Genomic DNA, 18,540 nt, shown 5'->3' with positions numbered 1-18,540 from the left:
ACATCTCTTTACCTATAACCATTGATTCCATCTTTGCATGTGGCTCCATTTTTACAAGGACTACTGAGACATTCATTAATGTTTTTTTCACACAGAGCACCAATAAATCCAGGCAAGCACTTGCAATGGAAACCTGCAACCTGATCTTCACAGGTAGCTTTGTTGAAGCAGGGATTTGAAAGACATTCATTGACCTCTGCTTCACAGTGAGTACCTGAGAAAGCAGAAAGGAATAAAGATGTTGTCAGCATCAGGTAATTTCGGAACTTTATAGACTCTGGGAACATTAAAAAGAATGAAGATTTTTTTTAAAAAAGTTAGTAAGTCAAATGCATTTTTTTAACAAAACTTAATGTAGGTGTTCAATACAATCAATTTGCTGGAGATTGAAGTGTCAACTTTGTTAAGGTATTAGACTAATTGTGGAAAAATGTTGTCCTTTCCCCCCCCCCCCCCAATGTCACAAACTTCCCATTTATCCTGATGAGGAAAATCAAACATGATTAACATCTAACTATGTGGTCCTTTTTTTTTAAACTGGAAAGTTAAACTTTCCTCTTTTTTTTAAGACCTTGCAAGCAATACAAAACACCTTGAGAGCTCTGTGAAATATTAGAAGAGGGTCGTTTTATTAACGGACCAACCTGTGAAGCCTTCTGGACACAAGCAACGGTAAGAGTTAATATCGTCAACGCAGACTGCTTTATTCTGACAAGGATTTGAATTGCATTCATTTACATCTTCTTCACACAGTGAGCCTTCAGGTAATAGATTACAGAGAACATTAATAGTGAACACCTGCAGATTTATAAGTTTGCCCAATGGACTGACACATGGAAGAGGCAATCCTAAAAACAGTGAGGTTATAAATTTCCAGCGGCTGCAGTTAATAATAAATTTTCCACTTTATTCATTAGACATAAACATTCTTGTTTCTGTGCTCTAGCTGCAGTTCTGTTTCTTTCATGGCACCTGACCTTTGGAGCATCATTAACCCCCTCCCCAAATTCATATGGCTCCCACACGGGGCCCTACTTAAACAATCCCTAAAAACCTGGCCTAGGGCCTCAGTGGTTAATAGATCCCTTGTGTAAAATTTGGGTTTCCTGAGTGATGGTTGTATTTTTCCAGACTTTTTCAGGGGGTGGGTGGGGGTTGGAGAATGGAATTTTTGTTTTAATCTTTGCTTTTTTAATTGTTGTATTTTGCAAGTTGCCCAGTCATGAAAGATCGGAGGGGCCAATAAATTCAATAACTCAATAAATAAACAGCTCTTTCCATTCATGTTACTAATTTGGAAATAAGAGTCCACTATCCTATCTACATTATAAACTTTTCCAATTAGGAAAATTGCAAGCAGAAGCTGGTATTGTTGTCAATTACAGGATTTCTGTATTGAATGAAATAATATAGATTTTAATGGAACATGTCCTTCAGCTTTCATCAAAAGGACATAGACTCATTTACCAAGTCTGGACACAATCCAGAACTATGGTTTATCACCACAGCAAAAATCCAAACAAACAGATGAGAATCTAGCTAGTCACCTTAAAACAATAGGTACCAAGCTTCCTCTAATTGAGAGGTTTATTTCATTTCTTTTTTCTTTTTAATGGTAAACCACCATCTTGCCCTAGGTGCACAATAATTACATTTGTCTACTGAATTCAACGAACATTGTAGGAGAAGACCCACACAATCCCACACACGATCAAAAGATGACATTTATCCAGTGGTGGGGTTCAAATATGGGAACAACCGGTTCTCTGTGTGGATGCCATTTCTGGAAGTCCACTCTGGGCCTGGGCAACAAAAAAAATTAGCTACCGGTTCTGCCGAAGTGGTGCGAACCGGCTGAATCCCACCACTGCATTTATCCATTTCCTTCCACTCATAGACTCATCAGTGACTTTCCATTCAACTTCAGCTACAAAAGCTTAGCCAGATGGATTGCTACTTTGCAAGAAGACCCAAATTTCCCCGTACTGTAAGGGGGAAACAGGACAGCCAATGACAGCCTACTCTTACCCATTCCCTAATATGAAGGCAACACATAAAGAATTTGCCTTCAGAAGTTATGGATGCTCCATCGCAGGAGGCTTTTAAAAAGAGACTGGACAACCATTTGTCTGAAACGGTATAAGGCAGTGATGGCGAACCTTTTAGAGACCGAGTGCCCAAACTGCAACCCAAAACCCACTTATGTATCATCAGGTGCCGGGTGGGTGTGACCCATTGGGTGGGCGTGACCCATTGGGTGGGCGTGGCCAATTGGGTGGGCCTGGCCCATTGGGTGGGCGTGGCTGCGATGGTAACGGCAGACTGGGTGGGACTAAAAAGTTCAATTAATTCCAACTTTGCGAGATCTTTTTTTTCCCTGCAAGGTTGAAATTGTTTGATTGACTGAACTTTTTTTTTTTTGCACACAGTGGTGGAGGCCTAAAGCGAAAAGGTTTTATAAAATCCAGCTGAAGGCCTAGGATTGGGGCGACGGTGCGCGTGCCCACAGAGGGCTTTGCGTGCCACCTGTGGCATGCGTGCCATAGGTTCGCCACCACGGGTATAAGGTCTCCTGTTCAAGCAGGGGGTTGGACTAAAAGACCTTAAAGTCCCTTCCAATTCTATTATTCTATGTTTTAACTAATATGTTGCATTCTGGAGGTGGTGACATAAGTATCTTTGGAATGCAGCCATTTAAGAAACCTTTATGCAGGTATTTTTATATATGCCCAGCATACAACAGCAATAAAATTTATGTCGAACTGTTTCTCGCCAGTTCGCAAAAAAAAAAAATCACACTATGAAATCAGCAAAATATAGAAGGCAAGATATTCAGAAGCTCAATAAATATGAGCCGTAACTTTTTTTTAAAAAAGTTTGCAACCTGGAGATGATGCTTTACTGCTTTAGTTCATTTGTCACCTGAGTAGCCTGGTTGACACTGGCAAATGAATGCTGCAGTGCCATCCTTGCAAATCCCTTTGTTGAGACAGGGAGATGACTTGCATTCATCAATCTCTTTTTCACATTTTAATCCTAGAACACAACCCAAAAGAACACAAAGAAAAATAAATCGGGATAGGCCAAAAGTGCAAAACACATCAAATAAATATCAAGTAATAGAAAAATAAAATGTGATTTTTTGGGGGTGGTGGTGGTGGTGGTGGATTGGAATCTATTTACACCTAGGTTACAAACAGATGAAACTGGGCGATATGAAAAACACACAGCTAATTGATCTCAGAGCCCATTTGGTTCTAGTTGCTACTGAGTTTGTTGATAGGCTTTTGTTTAATTAATTGATTAAATTAATTTAATTTTTAATTAATTTAATTTTGTTCAGTTAAAAGCTCAAAAGACATTCTGTTTCAATTAAATATTCTAAGACACTCCAGTCACCAACTGTTCTGAGTACTAGAACACAACTGAGTTCATGATAAAGCAGGCAAATCTACCAGTGATGCTGGGTTAATCTTTAAAAATCTTGAGTTTTCCCTGTGTTTTTCCTTTGTAATTGTGTAATTATTGGTGAAAGATAAACTCAGTGAAATTTGCATCCATCTCTATTGCCAAATTTTTCACATGAGAAGAGTATGGTTAAATCTGTTCTTGCTTCTCATTTTACTGCTAAATGAGTGGACTGGCAAATCTAATTAAGCACCAGAAATATGTCTGGATATACAAACATTCAAACATAGATTTTTCAGGACCAAATGTCTGAAATCTGTCCCTGGATTAACAAATCTGTTTGCTTTCCTTTGCCTTTGTTTTCTTTCAACCCTCTGTTTCTACCCTTGTCAGAATCCATTTATATCATATTCATAAATGCATGTTTAAAACGTTGTTCCTGGATTCTGCCATCTCCCGAGGAGGAAGGAACGAATGTGTATTGAGCCTGTATTAGGCATTTCAAAGGAAAAGAGAAGCCTTTTGAACCGGGGGAACAAAAGGGAGGGCTAGGGTAGGTAGCATCTGGCTTGTGTCAAGGAAGAGAGCAATAAACATAAAAGGTCCTAAGTTCCTTTTTCCCACGAGAGGGATGATACGAGGTAAATGATGGGGGGCTGACCAAATGGGGTTAAGGGAGGGTTGAACCGGGAACTCTTTATAAGGTTTTAGTTTGTAGAACAATATTAAGTCCTGTCTTGTATTCCTACAACCAAGCATGTCATAGTAAAGATTCCTTTTGGACTAGATTTGGCTCCAAGAGTTTTGTCTTCCTAAGACGTGGTTTGGGATGGGTCCTGACAACCCTATTCTCAGCACATAGCCTTTTACTGTAAAAATCCATGTATTTATTTGCAGCTAATTTTTTTACAGTATTCAAGGTCCTTTTACTGATACATTTTTAAATAACAGGAAACTGAAACATTTTGCTAAACTGTTAGGTCTCCTGTATAAAGGCAGCGATAGCTAGATTCTGTTTTGTTCTCCTATTCTTCACACATGTGTACAGATCAAGCTAATAATTCCATACACTTTTATTAAATTATGTGCAGTGTTTGTAAGGGCCCATGTTTGAGTATGTACAGGATCAGCCTATACTTGGAACTGGGAGTCCATGACTTAGCAAGTGCCACTATTTTCACTACAGTTAAGTTACAAACTTTTTGTAGGGTCCATGAGAGCTATCAGTTTAAAGAAAAAACATCCAGAGAGTCTAATATAACTAGTTTTAATCACTGCAAACTTCATATTTAGTGTAAATGATGCTGACCTGCTTAGATCTACACAAATGGTTCATTTATAACTGAACAGGGTTTTTTTTGTAACTAAAGAAGACTAATAGCATAAAAATGATATGAAAATTACCATGCTGCAATGAAAAGATATATTTAAATGAAGGGAAAAAACTCAGATAAGTATTGCTACAAAACAAAAGTGAAAAAGCAAGCCTTTGGAGTAGTAACAAGAAGTCAACAATTCTCTTTAAAAATATCTTTCATTCACAGAAAGGCTATTTTGGACTTGATGAAAGATCACCTCATGTAGTGTAATGTCAAAGTCAGAGAGATTTTAATGTATTTACAGGTTACCTCCCCAAACCTTTTATTTGATGTTTTTTTTTTAGGCTACAACCAACATTTTGTTTATTCACAATTTTTAGGTTTTAACCCCACATAGAAAAAAGTGGGCCTGTAATTTCAAGAAATGTTTCTATCTGTTGGTTGAATATTCATGGAGTGCTTCTTAATATATTTCTTTTTCTTCCCAGGCAATATGTCAGTCAAACTGTGATATTTAGGAAGAATTGTAACACTATTACTTACCTGCATATCCTGGTGGGCATATGCAAATATAACCACTTCCAACCTGCTTGCAAGTTCCGCTGTTATGGCATGGCTGCAGAAAACATTCATGGAATGTCTGTTGTCAATGGGAAAAAGACAAAACAAAAATATATATTACCTCAGACTTCCTATCCGAACTCTAAATGTTAAGTCTTAATAGATGATATAAATGCATAATGGTCTCAAATACTGTGTAGGGGAAGGAATGTACACCACGTTAAATCAAATACAGTCCTTGATTTACAACCATTTCTTTAGCGGCTGTCCGAAGTGACAATGGCACTGAAAAAAAGTGACTGACAGCTAGTCCTCGCACTTATGCCAGTCCCAGCATTCCCATGGCTGCGTAATCAAAATTTGGGTGCTTGGCGACTGGCACGTATTTACAACGGTTGCAGCATCCTTGGGGGAGGGGTATCATCTGATCCCCATCTGTGAACCTTCCAAGTTGGCTTCTGACAAGCAACGTCAATGAAGGAAGTCGGCCTTAATGAATATGTGATTCAGTGTAGAACTGCAACCGATTTGCTTAGCAACTGTGGCAAAAAAAGTCGTAAGATCAGGCATGATTCAACTAACAATGACCTTGCTTAGCAATGTGAAATTCTTGTCTTGTGGTCATAAATCGAGGACTACCCATGAGGGATCGCCAGCATCTGCAGCGGGTGGAGAGGGGAAGAGTGATGAATTAGGAGGGCATTATAGCACAGGGCCCAGTGGTGGGATTCAAATATGTGAACAACCGGTTCTCTGTGTGGATGCTCTTTCTGGAAGTCCATTCTGGGCCTGGGCAACAAAAAGATTAGCTACTGGTTCTGCCGAAATGGTGCAAACTGCCTGAATCCCACCACTGACAGGACCTATCCCTTGTCCACATGCACCAGGCCATTTGCGCCCATCCCAAGGAGGGGTGGAATTTACAGTGCAATGCCATGATCTTGCTTTCACCATTCACTCCCGCAGACCCTGCTGCATATGGGATACAAATGCAATAAAGAACACATCGTGAGAGGCAGCAACCCATTAACTTTCAAACAAATTGTTTTCAATGATTTTTTTTCCCACCCAGCTTTACTACTTTCTATGTAACTGCACATTCTGGGAAACCACGATGGCTGTTCTTGCCTGGCTGCTGACTTTGGGGTCCTTGCTGATGTTTTCTGGAGCAACTGGAAGCATTACACTCTCCTCCGCTGCAGAAAAAGTAGAGCCAAAACCTAAATGGGATTGATATGAAAGCAACTGTAAAAAAAAAAATCCCATTAGCGAAATCCTCTCTAAGTCAAGATTCTAATACAATTCATGTGGCGATAACTGATAAGGGAATATAGTTGTTGAGGGAGAGATCTAACTTTTCAAAAACAATTACATCTTCATTTAAAGTATGAATATTCAGATGGGTTATATCATGGGTCCCCAACCCCCCCCCCCAGTCCGTGGACCAGTACCGGGCCGCAGCATGCCAGCAACTGGTCTGCACAAACAAGCAAAGCCCCATCTGCAAGATGCAGGCAGCACACATAACCACGCTCCCTCCGGTCCGCGGGAAAACCTTCCTACACGGAATCGGTCCCTGGTGCCCAAAAGGTTGGGGACCTTTAGGTTGTATTATTTCAGATGGACTCCAGTTTCTACTACTGATGAGGTACAATACTCTTTCTGTCACACACCCTGCCATCTTCAGAACCAGTTTGGTATAAAATCAGCATTTTGGTATAAAATCTGAGTATCTCAGCTGCCAGCATACTTCATCCATGCAGATTCAATTCAGATTTATTGATCTTGAGCTAACCAGGATCCCTGGCAGTGTCGGGAACAGAATAATGTATTATTATTATTTTTTTAAAAAAATATTATTTATTGTTTTATCATAAAAAGTAAAATACAAAACAGAAAAACAAACAAACAAAGCAAAACAAAATAATGTCATCATCTAACTCTGGAACTGGCTATCAAGATTAAAATGTCAGCGGTGGAAGCCACAATTTCTTAGGTTCTCCTGCCATTGCCGAATTTTATATATTAAATCATCTACACTGAAGCAAAAAAAACCCCCCAAAACAAACAACTCTGTTATGAACCTATTGAGGAAACTTGGGAAGCCAAAGGAGAGCTACAGACGTGACACAATATGTAGCCATGTAGCTTGTGCACGGATCATCACTTCTAGAAGATCTGCGAGTAAGACTTATGAGAAGAATTGCTCAGGATTCATCTGAGAGGTGGGGCTATTAATCACAGGATGGTTTTGGCTCTCCCAAAGTACTATTGTGATATAGAGTCTTTTTCTGTTCATTGAAGTCCCTTTCCTTTTTATTTTTGCTCCATGTGAACTGTGTAACGGTATCTCGACAGTTGCTTTTCCGTCTAGGTTCTTAGCAAAGGCACAATCTAATTTCTCTTTAAGCATGAGACATCCACTTGTAAATACATGAAGAGTCAAGCTCTTCCTACCCTTATGTTTACTGTCGATCATTTTCATACCCTTTAAAGGACATAACCTACTTGAGCAGTCTGCTATAGATCTGGCTCCAATGATGGTTGTTGTTCCATAAAACGGGCAAGATAAGCAGTACGACTTTCCTGGCTCAGGTTGATAATAGTCTCTGGGACAAGGATGGCACGGCATTAAACCGGAACGTGAGAATTCTCCAGCTGGGCAAGGAACTGCAAAGCACATAAACAGAAACTTCTTTATGCACTGACATAACATCTTAACATTATTTCACAAAAGAAAAAGACCTGTTTCAATCAATAGAAAGCTGCCACCAAGTGGATTTAAAATGTTCCAGAACCAGATTATGGTACCAAATCTCTGTCACCTCTAGATAACGTTTCCCAAATCCCTATCTTACATGCATGCATACATTTATTCAGAAATGTCGCTAGGTTTGCAACACAATGCAAGATTAACCTAAAATGAAATCAACCGATCGTATAAAAAGACAATCAAACAAGTATCTCTTTGTACTCCTGGAGTTCCAAATTTCTTACCTTACAGCCACAATCTGAGTTTTCAGAAGGACAAAAATATCAGAAAAAGAGAATAGACATGTTTTTATACGTTTTGCATACCCTGAAGTTACAAACTATGACTCCAAAAATGCTTTTTCCAAAAGGCAATTGGACTTCTTTTTTCACTTCTCATCCAAGAAGCTTCTTCAGTTCTCCTTCTTGAATGAGAAGTGAAACGTTTTCAAAGGAAAAAAAACAACCCCCAAGAAAATCCAATTGCCTTTTGGAACAACCAAGATCTGGATGATTGAGAATCTCCATAGATATATGACCTCAAGAACGGCACCAAATGTCAAATACTTGATATTTGCCAAATAATGTGGCCTGTTTGTTTACATGTTAGATTTATACCCACTTTTCCTCATATTTCTAATTCTGCATTGGCAAAAGAAAGAGATTTATTTCCCAGAGGACAAGCAAAACTATTTTCAAGTTTGGCCAGAAATTGGCAAAAATTAATGTTACTTTTCCCAAACTTTATATTATGCAAGAAACAAATAAGAGCACTAATAACATATGGAAATAATCTGCTGTTGTTACCAGCCCATTGCTGGAAACTGCAAACTAATATTTGCTAACATAAACAAGTACTCTGTCTAAACAGAGGTCTCAGGAGGATGTTTCTTTAAAGTATGGCTACAGTTCAAGTCCTTTGTGCAAAAAAATTAAGGTCCAATAGATAAATAAGATAGACTGCAGACATAATGCACGCTGCTATTTAAAAATATTTCAGTTATGCAGAGATCAGGGAACGGGAGTGATAGATACTGCACAGTATTTAGCAACATGCTGTTTCCTGGAATTTAGATGTCACAAACCTCCACATGCTGATATATCCACAGCTCCTCTTTTGACTGTTGACATATTTGCTGGACAAGAAATGCAGTGCTTAGATCCAGTGGTGGACTGATATTTGCCAAGGGGGCATGATTCACAGATCTCCAGGCCGTTTGGAGAAGAGGTTCCCGGCTTGCACTGAGCTGAGTGTATGAGAACAGTACAACGTAATTAAGAATTTCTAATTTTAAAAACACAAAAAACCCGTATCAATTCCAAGCAGTTAAAAAATAAAGAGCAAAAATAAACCCAGCCATTTAAGGCAGAACAATTGCATCTGCAATGAGGTGTAACTGGGGATTTGGAAGGCTAGAGCAAGCGAAGCATATTAACTTGCAAAATACAATTTGCAAAGAAGATCTGCCACAAGTATGGATGTGTCTATTGCAGAAGCTGGCTGTTTCGTTTAGAACACTCCATTGAAACCATAAACCACCCTATCATAAAAATCCGAAGCACAAAAGAATAAAGGAGCTTTTTTGAGGATTGGCATTAAACTAATATATTAACTCCACTGAAAAGACCACATAGTTACTGTGGTAAAAAAAAAGAAGAAAAAGTCTAAATTACTGTATAAAAACTGTGAAAAGCATGCAAATCGTTATTAGGATCTTATTGTTTTAGCCTGTCATTCTAACTTCTTTTTTTTTATTTAAAAAGTTTTACAATACATTTTGACTTTAATCCCCCCTCCCCCACCCCTATCCAACCCTCCCTATCCCTCTCCCCCACTCCCTCCTCCCCCCCCCCCGACTTCCCAGAGCTAAATACAGGGCATAAAATCGAAAAACAAACATAAACACCCCTATGTTATCAACAATAATCTATAAATTCTATCTCTCTCTAGCTCATATAAAATGAGTACAAACAATATTAATATTACAAATAAAGTAGAAAAGAAAAAGAGGAAAACAGAAAAAGAGCTTTACTCAAAATAAATTTTCTTAATCCCAGTCCTTATTCATATTAATTTCAAAAAAAAAGAAAAGAAAAAAAAACTTTCACCTGCTATTTGCATTCTCCCACCTTTCTCTGATTTCCAAACAAATTCTCAGTTACGCGCCAAAAGCGCCTATCTCTGTTAATCTTAATAATCTCCGACCAAACTAAACTATGATCAAAAATAGTTCTTGCATGTATCACGCCAAATGTCTCGCAGTTCCAAATCGTCCTTAAGTTCAAATAAAAGTTCAAATAAAAAGAGTATATAAAAAAAAGATTTAGGCAATCTCTAAGACAACTTGTTGTTAATTAGGAGCTTACATACCCATTCTTAGTTCAACACATACTTTAAGTCCATAACCCTAATATACTTTTCTAGCAAGCAAATAACATCAATCTTAAATTGTGTAAAATATTTTAAAAAAAAACTTTCTTTCTCCTCTATAATAATTTTACTCCATTGACATTCTAATCTAAAAATTTAATCAGCAATCTTAACGCCCCAAAACTTTTGGAGCACCTCTGTCATGACCCCCAAAACTTCTTTAGACCGCTCTCCTCCCATATCTTCACTGTAAGCACACTTTGAAGATTCCATAACTTTCTGCTGGTCTTGCTCTTGCTCTCGTCTCGCTCTTCTTAGGGCGGCACGCGTCATCTTCTGGCCTCCTGCAGCAACCGATGAGACTGTGACTTGATCCCCTCCAACACCATTGTCCTCTGTCTGTCTATCTGCAACATCTTGAAGCTTTCCCACACCGTATCCTTTTGCAGCTTCCAAAAATGATAGGGGGGTTGCTTTTAACACATTACTATAAAAATCACGTGCCTGAGCCACAGTAACCAAACAATGTCTTTTACCTTCGTGCGTCGCCACCAATCCAACTGGAATCTCCCATCTAAACTTAATATCACGTTTCTTAAGTTCCTGTACTAGAAATGCAAAATCTTTCCTTCTCCTTAGGATCTTCGGAGGGATCTCTTTTAAAACCAAAACTTCTTGCTCAGCCACTACCAAATTAGTATCATAAGCAGCTTGAATGACTTCATCTCTAATTACTCTCTTTGTAAAATAGACCACCACATCTCTGGGTAACTTCCTCTGTCTTGCAATCCATGAATTTACACAAAAAACTTTGTCCATATTTCCCTCAATTTCAGATGCTGACTGGCCCAGTACCCCTTCCAGAGCCTCAGAAATCAGCTGCTTTAAATCTTCTTTACCATTCTCCTTTAAACCCCTAATTCTAATAGCATACTGCATCTGATTATACTGAACAAGGCTCAATTCTTCGTCCATTTTATCCCTTATATTTTCATTTTCTAATACCTTTGCTTCTAATATAGAGTTCTTTTGACTGAGGTCCTCCACTTTTATATCCAGCTGTAGCACACATTCAGCTACGGATTCAACCATAGACAAGATGTCCACCCTCATTGCTCTCAGCTTCTCTTCCATCTTCTTCTCCAATTTCTCCATTTTCTCCTCCATTTTCTCCTCCAGCTTTTTCAACTTTTCATCCATCATATCAGACATCAATTGTGCATGCTTTCCAAGAGCGTCTTGTAAATCCTTAAGCGTCAATACCGGGGGAGATGCAGGAGGAAGCAAAGCTTGCAATGAGGTCTCTTGCACCAGGGAAGACCCCGCATTCCGAAGAGCTTTAGAAGTTTTAGCCGCCATCTTCCCCCACTTTCACTTATTACGCACTTTCACTTTAAAGCTATAAAATCCATTGAGCTAGAGAGTAAAAATAAAGAGTCCACTTCACCTTGACCTCCTGTACCGCTCTGCCTGCATCTTGATAATCAAAAGTATTTCCTTTTGGCAGGGGTGGTTGCTAACGCCTGGCTCTGCTCCAAAAATCCCAGAGCAGAGGCACTGCGCAGCTCGGAGCAACCCAGGCTTCGGGGGGGCTCATCCTTCAGCCGCCCAAGCTCTCAGCTCCGGCGGCCCGGAGAGCTCAACCCCTACCTGGGGCCTCACCCCCTCCTCTTCTCCCGAGGAGGGGGCTTCAAATCCATCTAAACAGCTGATCGACGCTGTTTACGATGGAAAAACACAGCTGCGGAGCGGGCAGCCCAAAAACGGCTGTCTTTCAGCGTCGCGTCGCCACCGGAAGTCTAACTTCTTGATTTAATACTTTCACTCCTATTTGAAGCTGTTGCATTTCAATTGGTAATTTTATTGTCCTGAACTGTTTGGGGAGCCATTTCTGTAAAGATACGTATTTAAATAAAATGTATTTATGCAGGAACACTGATGGTAGCACAACTTATTATAGAACCACAATAAAAGAATTGCTTTCCTTTCCACTACAGCTTCCTTTTCCAGAAATTGTCAATCTATTTACTCCTAATGATGTTTTCTTCTATTTCAGGAGTCCCCAGCCCCCGATCCGTGGACCAACACCAGTCGACGGTATTCCAGAAACTGGTCTGCAGAAACAAGAAAAACCCCATCCATGGGATGCAGGCAGCACACAAAACCACGCCCCCTCCTGTCCGCAGATAAAACCTCTCCCCGTGGAACCGGTCCCTGGTGTCCAAAAGATTATGGGCTGCTGCTCTATTTGATAATACCTGATATACTGCTTCCACTTTGTATTCTTCAGAGAAATTGGGTATTTGTTACAAGGGCGTTTTACTCTCTGTAGCCTACAGGCATACCTCAACGTGTGAACCACTACTGAGGTTAGGCTTTCTTTTGCTAAGCAAGGTCATTGTTAAATCAGCTGTGCCCAATTTTACAGGTTTTCTGGCCATTGTTGCTAAGCGAACCATTGCAGTTCGGTGAATCATGCAGTTGTTAAGCAAATTTGCCTTCTTCCAGGTGACTTTCCTTGTCAGAAACTGGCCAGAAGGTTCACAAATTGTGATCACACGACTCCAGAACCCTGCAACTGTTGTCAATAATGCCAGTGGGCAAGTACCCAAACTTTGATTATGTGACCGTGGGGATACTGAGATGGTCGTAAGTGCAAGGATTGGTCACTTTTTTCAGTGCTCTTGTAACTTCAAATGGTTGCTAAACGAATAATTGTGAGCTGAGGACTACCTGTGTAACTTGAAGTGCTTTGTGTGAAACAGAGATTATGTCACTGGCTACTTTTGAAAAAAAACAACACATTAGATGCAGTGATCAGACCCAGTGCGCTCTCTCTCTCTCTCTTTCTCTGACACACACACACACACACACACACACACACACACTGTCACATCTTTCTATAAAGTCACTCACTCTCTCTCTCTCACACACACACAAACACAGACACATCTTTCTATAAAGTTGTGGTATTTTATAAACAAGAGTCCTTTTATAAAAAACAACATTCTTTAGTGTACATTTAAATTTTCCTTATAAACATCGAGAATAAGCCTAATTTAAACAAGCATAAACATTTGTTTTCATGTTGAAATTTTAAAAAAAACCAACAACCACTGGTTCCCTCAGTAGCTAAATAAATAAATAAATATATGCCGGATCCAATCTGGGTTGGCCAGTGGGACCAGAGGTTTTGTCTTCTGAGCTTTCGGACTTCGCGCCTCCATTTGTGAAATATTATACGATTCCCAATTTCCTACCTTTGCATTCTGACACGCTTCTGGAATGGAGATATTCAGTATAGGTGTTAGATGGACAATTTTTACATTCTAGCTGTCCTTCCTCATCTTGATATGATCCAATCCAGCAACTTTCACATGCATGATGTTCCAGAGAATAGTAAGTACCCAAAGGACAGTTAACTGGAATTTAATTAGATAAAATATGAATAAAATTTTGGCTGTGGAACAATGATTGTTTAATATCTGACCTAATTCTCAAACTGCTGAGGGCAATGTAATCTGTATCTGCATCATCACAGACAGTTTCTACATGTGCAAAAACTATATGAGGCTACATGAAATGACTGAACAGATAATTGCAGATTACCTAAAAATGTGTTAACATATTCATAACTGCTGAAATCCAAATAGTTGTGTGCTACTGATGAAATACTTCTACGGGTGATGGAGAAAGGAGCAAATTCTGAGTAACTCTTCTTCCTTCGTGTAAATCACTCCATCCAGGCTCTACCAAAGCTATTCTAGAGGATTTATGGAACTTCATGCAGTACGAGGATTTATCAGTATTGTAGAAAAACATGTTCCCCCCCCACCCTCCCCGTTGAAGGAAGCCTTCCCTAAGAGGTAGGAGAGATTAATTTAATTTAATTTAATTTAATTTAATTTAATTTAATTTAATTTTAATTTAATAATATTTCTATACCGCCCTTCTCCCTGAGGACTCAGGGCGGTTCACAGGGCAAGAATGAAATACAAAGTTACAAATATTAAAAAGAAATTAAATAATTGCCCGATTTTAAAACAATTGATATATTACAATTATAAAACCCCAAAGATAATATTAAGAATACAAAAATAAAAAACCCCACCAATCCCCCATCAGGCTAGGCCGGCTTGTACAAACAAAAACGTCTTGAGATCGCGACGAAAGGAGCGAAGATCGGGCGCAATCCAGAGCTCTACCGGTAACTGATTCCATAGTTCCGGAGTGCCCACAGAGAAGGATCTCCCCCTGGGGGCCACCAATCGACACTCTCTGATCGGTGGCACCCTGAGGAGACCCTCTCTGTGGGAACGCACAGGGCGCAGGGAGATTGATGCCGGCAGCAGGTGTTCCCTAAGGTACTCCGGCCCCCTGCCATGTAGGGCTTTGAACACCATTACTAGTACCTTGAATCTCACCCGGAAGGCAACTGGTAGTCAATGCAGCTCACGGAGCAAAGGTGTAACGTGAGAGTATCGGGAGACTCCCAACACAACTCTCGCGGCTGCATTCTGTACCAGTTGGAGCTTCCAGGTGGTCCTCAAGGGCAGCCCCATGTAGAGAGCGTTGCAGTAGTCCAGACGAGAGGTCACGAGCGCATGAGTGACCGTGCATAAATCATCCCGGCTTAGATAGGGCCGCAACTGGCGCACCAGGCGAACCTGGGCGAAAGCCCCCCTAGTCACAGCTCCTATATGGTCTTCCAAGGTGAGCCGTGAATCTAGGAGGACTCCCAAGTTGCGAGCCCTATCTACAGGGGGTAATAGTTCACCCCCCATAGCAAGAGGTGGAATGTCCGAATAAACCTGGGATGAAGGTATGCAAAGCCACTCAGTCTTGTCGGGGTTGAGTTGAAGTCTGTTCCTCCCCATCCAGACCCGAACCGCCTCCAGGCAACGGGACATCACGTTGAGGGCATCACTGGGGTGGTTTGGGGTCGAAAAGAAAAGCTGGGTATCATCAGCATACTGATGATACCCAACTCCAAAACCACGAATGATCTCACCCAGCGGTTTCATGTAGATGTTGAACAGGAGAGGCGAGAGGACCGACCCCTGAGGAACTCCACAAACGAGAGACCTCGCGGTCGACCTCTGCCCTCCTGCCAACACCGATTGCGAACGTCCCTGGAGATAGGAGGAGAACCACTGTAAGACCGTGCCTCCCACTCCCAATCCCCTGAGACGCCGCAGCAAGATACCATGGTCGATGGTATCGAAAGCCGCTGAGAGGTCTAATAGGACTAGAACAGAGGAATGTCCCCTGTCCCGAGCCCTCCAGAGATCATTCACCAGTGCGACCAATGCCGTCTCCGTGCTGTGCCCGGGCCTGAAACCCGATTGGTACGGGTCTAGATAATCCGCTTCATCCAGGACCAGAGGGAGCTGATGTGCCACCACACTCTCAACAACCTTCGCAAGAAAGCGAAGGTTGGAGACAGGACGGAAGTTGTTCAATACAGCTGGGTCCAAGGCAGGCTTCTTGAGGAGGGGCCTCACCACCGCCTCTTTCAAGATGGCGGGGAAGCTACCCTCGTTGAAAGAAGCTGATATAACTGCCTGGAACCAGCTGCGTGTCCTCTCCCGGGCTACATAGACCAGCCAGGAAGGGCACGGGTCCAATAAACATGTGGTGGTGCTCAGCCTCCCCATGATCCTGTCCACTTCCTCCGGAGTCACAGAATCAAACTCCTCCCAGATGATATCGACAAGACCGCCCATGTCCTGATCGTCAGACTCTGCCCAGTCAGAGTCCAAACCGGTCCGAATCCGAGCGATTTTGTCTGACAGATGTTGGTTAAACTCCTCGGCACGACCCTGCAAGGGATCCTCCCTCACCTCCTGATTTAGGAGGGAGCGAGTCACCCTAAACAGGGCGGCCGGGCGATTATCTGCGGACGCGATAAGGGTGGCGAAGTGGTTGGACCTCGCCTCCCTTATCGCAGCGAGATAAGACCTAATGTAGGCTCTTAGTCGCAATCGGTCGGATTCGGATCGGCTGGATCTCCAACCGCTCTCTAGGCCCCGTCTCCGACGCTTCATCTCCCGGAGCTCCGCAGAGAACCATGGAGCTCGACGGGATCTGCACCGGGTCAGGGACGGCAGGGGTACAACTCGGTCAAGAGCCTCAGTGGCCGTCCTTTCCCAGGCTTCCACTAAGGCATCTGCCGAGCTGTGAGCAAGGGAGGCAGGTGGGGACCCCAGCGCCGCCTGGAACCTCTGGGGATCCATTAAGCGTCTGGGGCGGTACCATTTAATTGGTTCCACACACCCACGGCGGGGGGTGGCAAGACGGAAGACCAGCCGCAGGAGACGATGATCGGTCCATGACAGGGGCATAGTAATTGGAGAGCCCCCACCAAGATCATCTAACCACCGTCCAGATAAGAAAACTAAGTCAAGGGTGTGGCCTCCCTCATGAGTCGGTCCCAAGATTAGCTGAGGAGACAAACTTTTCCCAAAGTGAAAAAAAATAAGATACCATAAGCAGTGAATTTAGTGAGGGAATGCACTAATAGAAGATACCCAGGAGATTTTAAGGACTTCCTCTGCGTAACAACGGCAGCTACTGACTGGATCTCCAAACTCGACATTAAACTCTGAAATGTTATTTCTGTCTTCCTCTTAGGTTTTATAATTGCTTCTTTTTTTAAAAAAAAATGTTTTTAACTGTTCTAACTTGCTTTTAATTCTGTGTGTGACCAGCCATACGCTAAATAAATAAGATTGACATAACACGATTCCTTCGATTCCTCCCTGAAAGCAGACATCATGCAACGAGGTCAGATAGCCTTCTAAACACAACGGAGCATAAAATTGCCTACCACACATTCGGCCTCGTAGAACGGAACCCGGTTTGCAGAAGAGGAAAGCCTTTTCAGCTTCGAGAGAATTGGTGTCAGCTATAAGCAACTCGGAAGACAACTGAAAAGAATACATGGGGTGCTTGCTGAGGGTTCTCTTCAATCGATTCGTGATCTTCTCCAGGGTTTTCAGAAGGCGCTGCTGGTTTTCGACTTCCAGAGAATCATTGCGTCGGTCGGGCAGTGGCACAGTAGCTAGGGTTAAAAAACAAACCAACCATCATCCTATGCAAAGACGGAGGCGTCACAGAGTTAATTAGTGTAAAGCAGGCAGAGGAATAGAAAAAATTCTTCAATGTGCGTTCAGTGTCATTCTGACGGGTGTTCGATTCGCAAAACACTCAAGCTATGCCCCCTTTTTAAAAAAAAGGCGTACTCCATTTCCCCAAAGAACAAGAGACCAAAAGATTTTCGTACCAGTGATATTAAAAATTAACTTTATTTTGTGGTCTGACATGGGCATGTTCATTTTTTTGTGTCTTTTGACCCGGGAGTTTGCCACATCCGTAGAATCAGACGCTAATTTAGGTTGCTGCTCTTCAGAATCTACTTCAACAAAATCATCGTAAGAGTAATCCAGCCGATTTATGGCACCCCAGCCACCAGGACCTGTTGGTAATAGAAAGAGAGAAAGAGAAAGAGAAAGAGAAAGAGAGAGAGAGAGAGAGAGAATATCCAAAGAGAAACAAATAACAGTTATGAATGGTAACAAGTTTTTTCAAGCACAATTGTATTTTTTAGGAGAAGAGTAAGGGATTAGTAGCAGCTACTGACTTGACAATTTGAGGATAAGATGCAGACATGAAAGTCAACTCCTACCTCAAAGGTTAAGCAGAGAGGTAAAGTATGTATTACACACAAACAAATGAAATATAGACGTGACACTGCTGTTTCTAAGAAATGAAACACAGCAAGGAAGGGAGCAAAGAAATAAATGGTGGAAGGCTATGTTAACTGTTTAACTCTCCCCCCCCCCGGTCATTTTTCTATTTTTTTTTTCCTTTAGTACATACAGGCAGCCCTCGACTTACAATTCACTTAGTAACCATTGAAAGTTACAACAGCAATGAAAAAAGTCACTTATGACCATTTTTCACAGTTACGACCTTTGCAGCATCCCCATGCTCATGTGATCAAATTTCAGATGCTTGGCAACTGGTTCATACTTATGACCGTTGCTGTGTCCCAAGGTCACGTGATTCACTTTTGGGACCTTCTGACAAGCAAAAACGGGGAAGCCAGATTCATTTAACAATCAGATT

The 18,540-nt window shown here is 41.5% G+C and overlaps 1 protein-coding gene across 1 annotated transcript in view; it reads right to left on the bottom strand.

The window, feature by feature from the left end:
- The window catches only part of SVEP1 (sushi, von Willebrand factor type A, EGF and pentraxin domain containing 1), a 143,597-nt gene that overhangs the window by 62,863 nt on the left and 62,194 nt on the right, over nucleotides 1-18,540 (bottom strand). Inside the window, exons 14-23 of the mRNA XM_081317032.1 lie at nucleotides 17,696-17,887; nucleotides 17,240-17,473; nucleotides 13,671-13,832; nucleotides 9,125-9,286; nucleotides 7,797-7,958; nucleotides 6,417-6,508; nucleotides 5,271-5,367; nucleotides 2,923-3,036; nucleotides 645-758; nucleotides 13-214 (exon numbers count right to left, since the gene is read on the bottom strand). Of these exons, the coding sequence (XP_081173158.1) occupies nucleotides 13-214; nucleotides 645-758; nucleotides 2,923-3,036; nucleotides 5,271-5,367; nucleotides 6,417-6,508; nucleotides 7,797-7,958; nucleotides 9,125-9,286; nucleotides 13,671-13,832; nucleotides 17,240-17,473; nucleotides 17,696-17,887 (1,531 nt within the window). The remainder of the gene's footprint in view (nucleotides 1-12; nucleotides 215-644; nucleotides 759-2,922; nucleotides 3,037-5,270; nucleotides 5,368-6,416; nucleotides 6,509-7,796; nucleotides 7,959-9,124; nucleotides 9,287-13,670; nucleotides 13,833-17,239; nucleotides 17,474-17,695; nucleotides 17,888-18,540) is intronic.

The sequence above is a fragment of the Vipera berus genome, assembly GCF_964194415.1.
Source record: "Vipera berus genome assembly, chromosome: 2".
Lineage (NCBI taxonomy): Eukaryota > Metazoa > Chordata > Lepidosauria > Squamata > Viperidae > Vipera > Vipera berus.
Note: the sequence above shows the minus strand (reverse complement) of the source record. Positions and strands in the feature narration are given on the sequence as shown.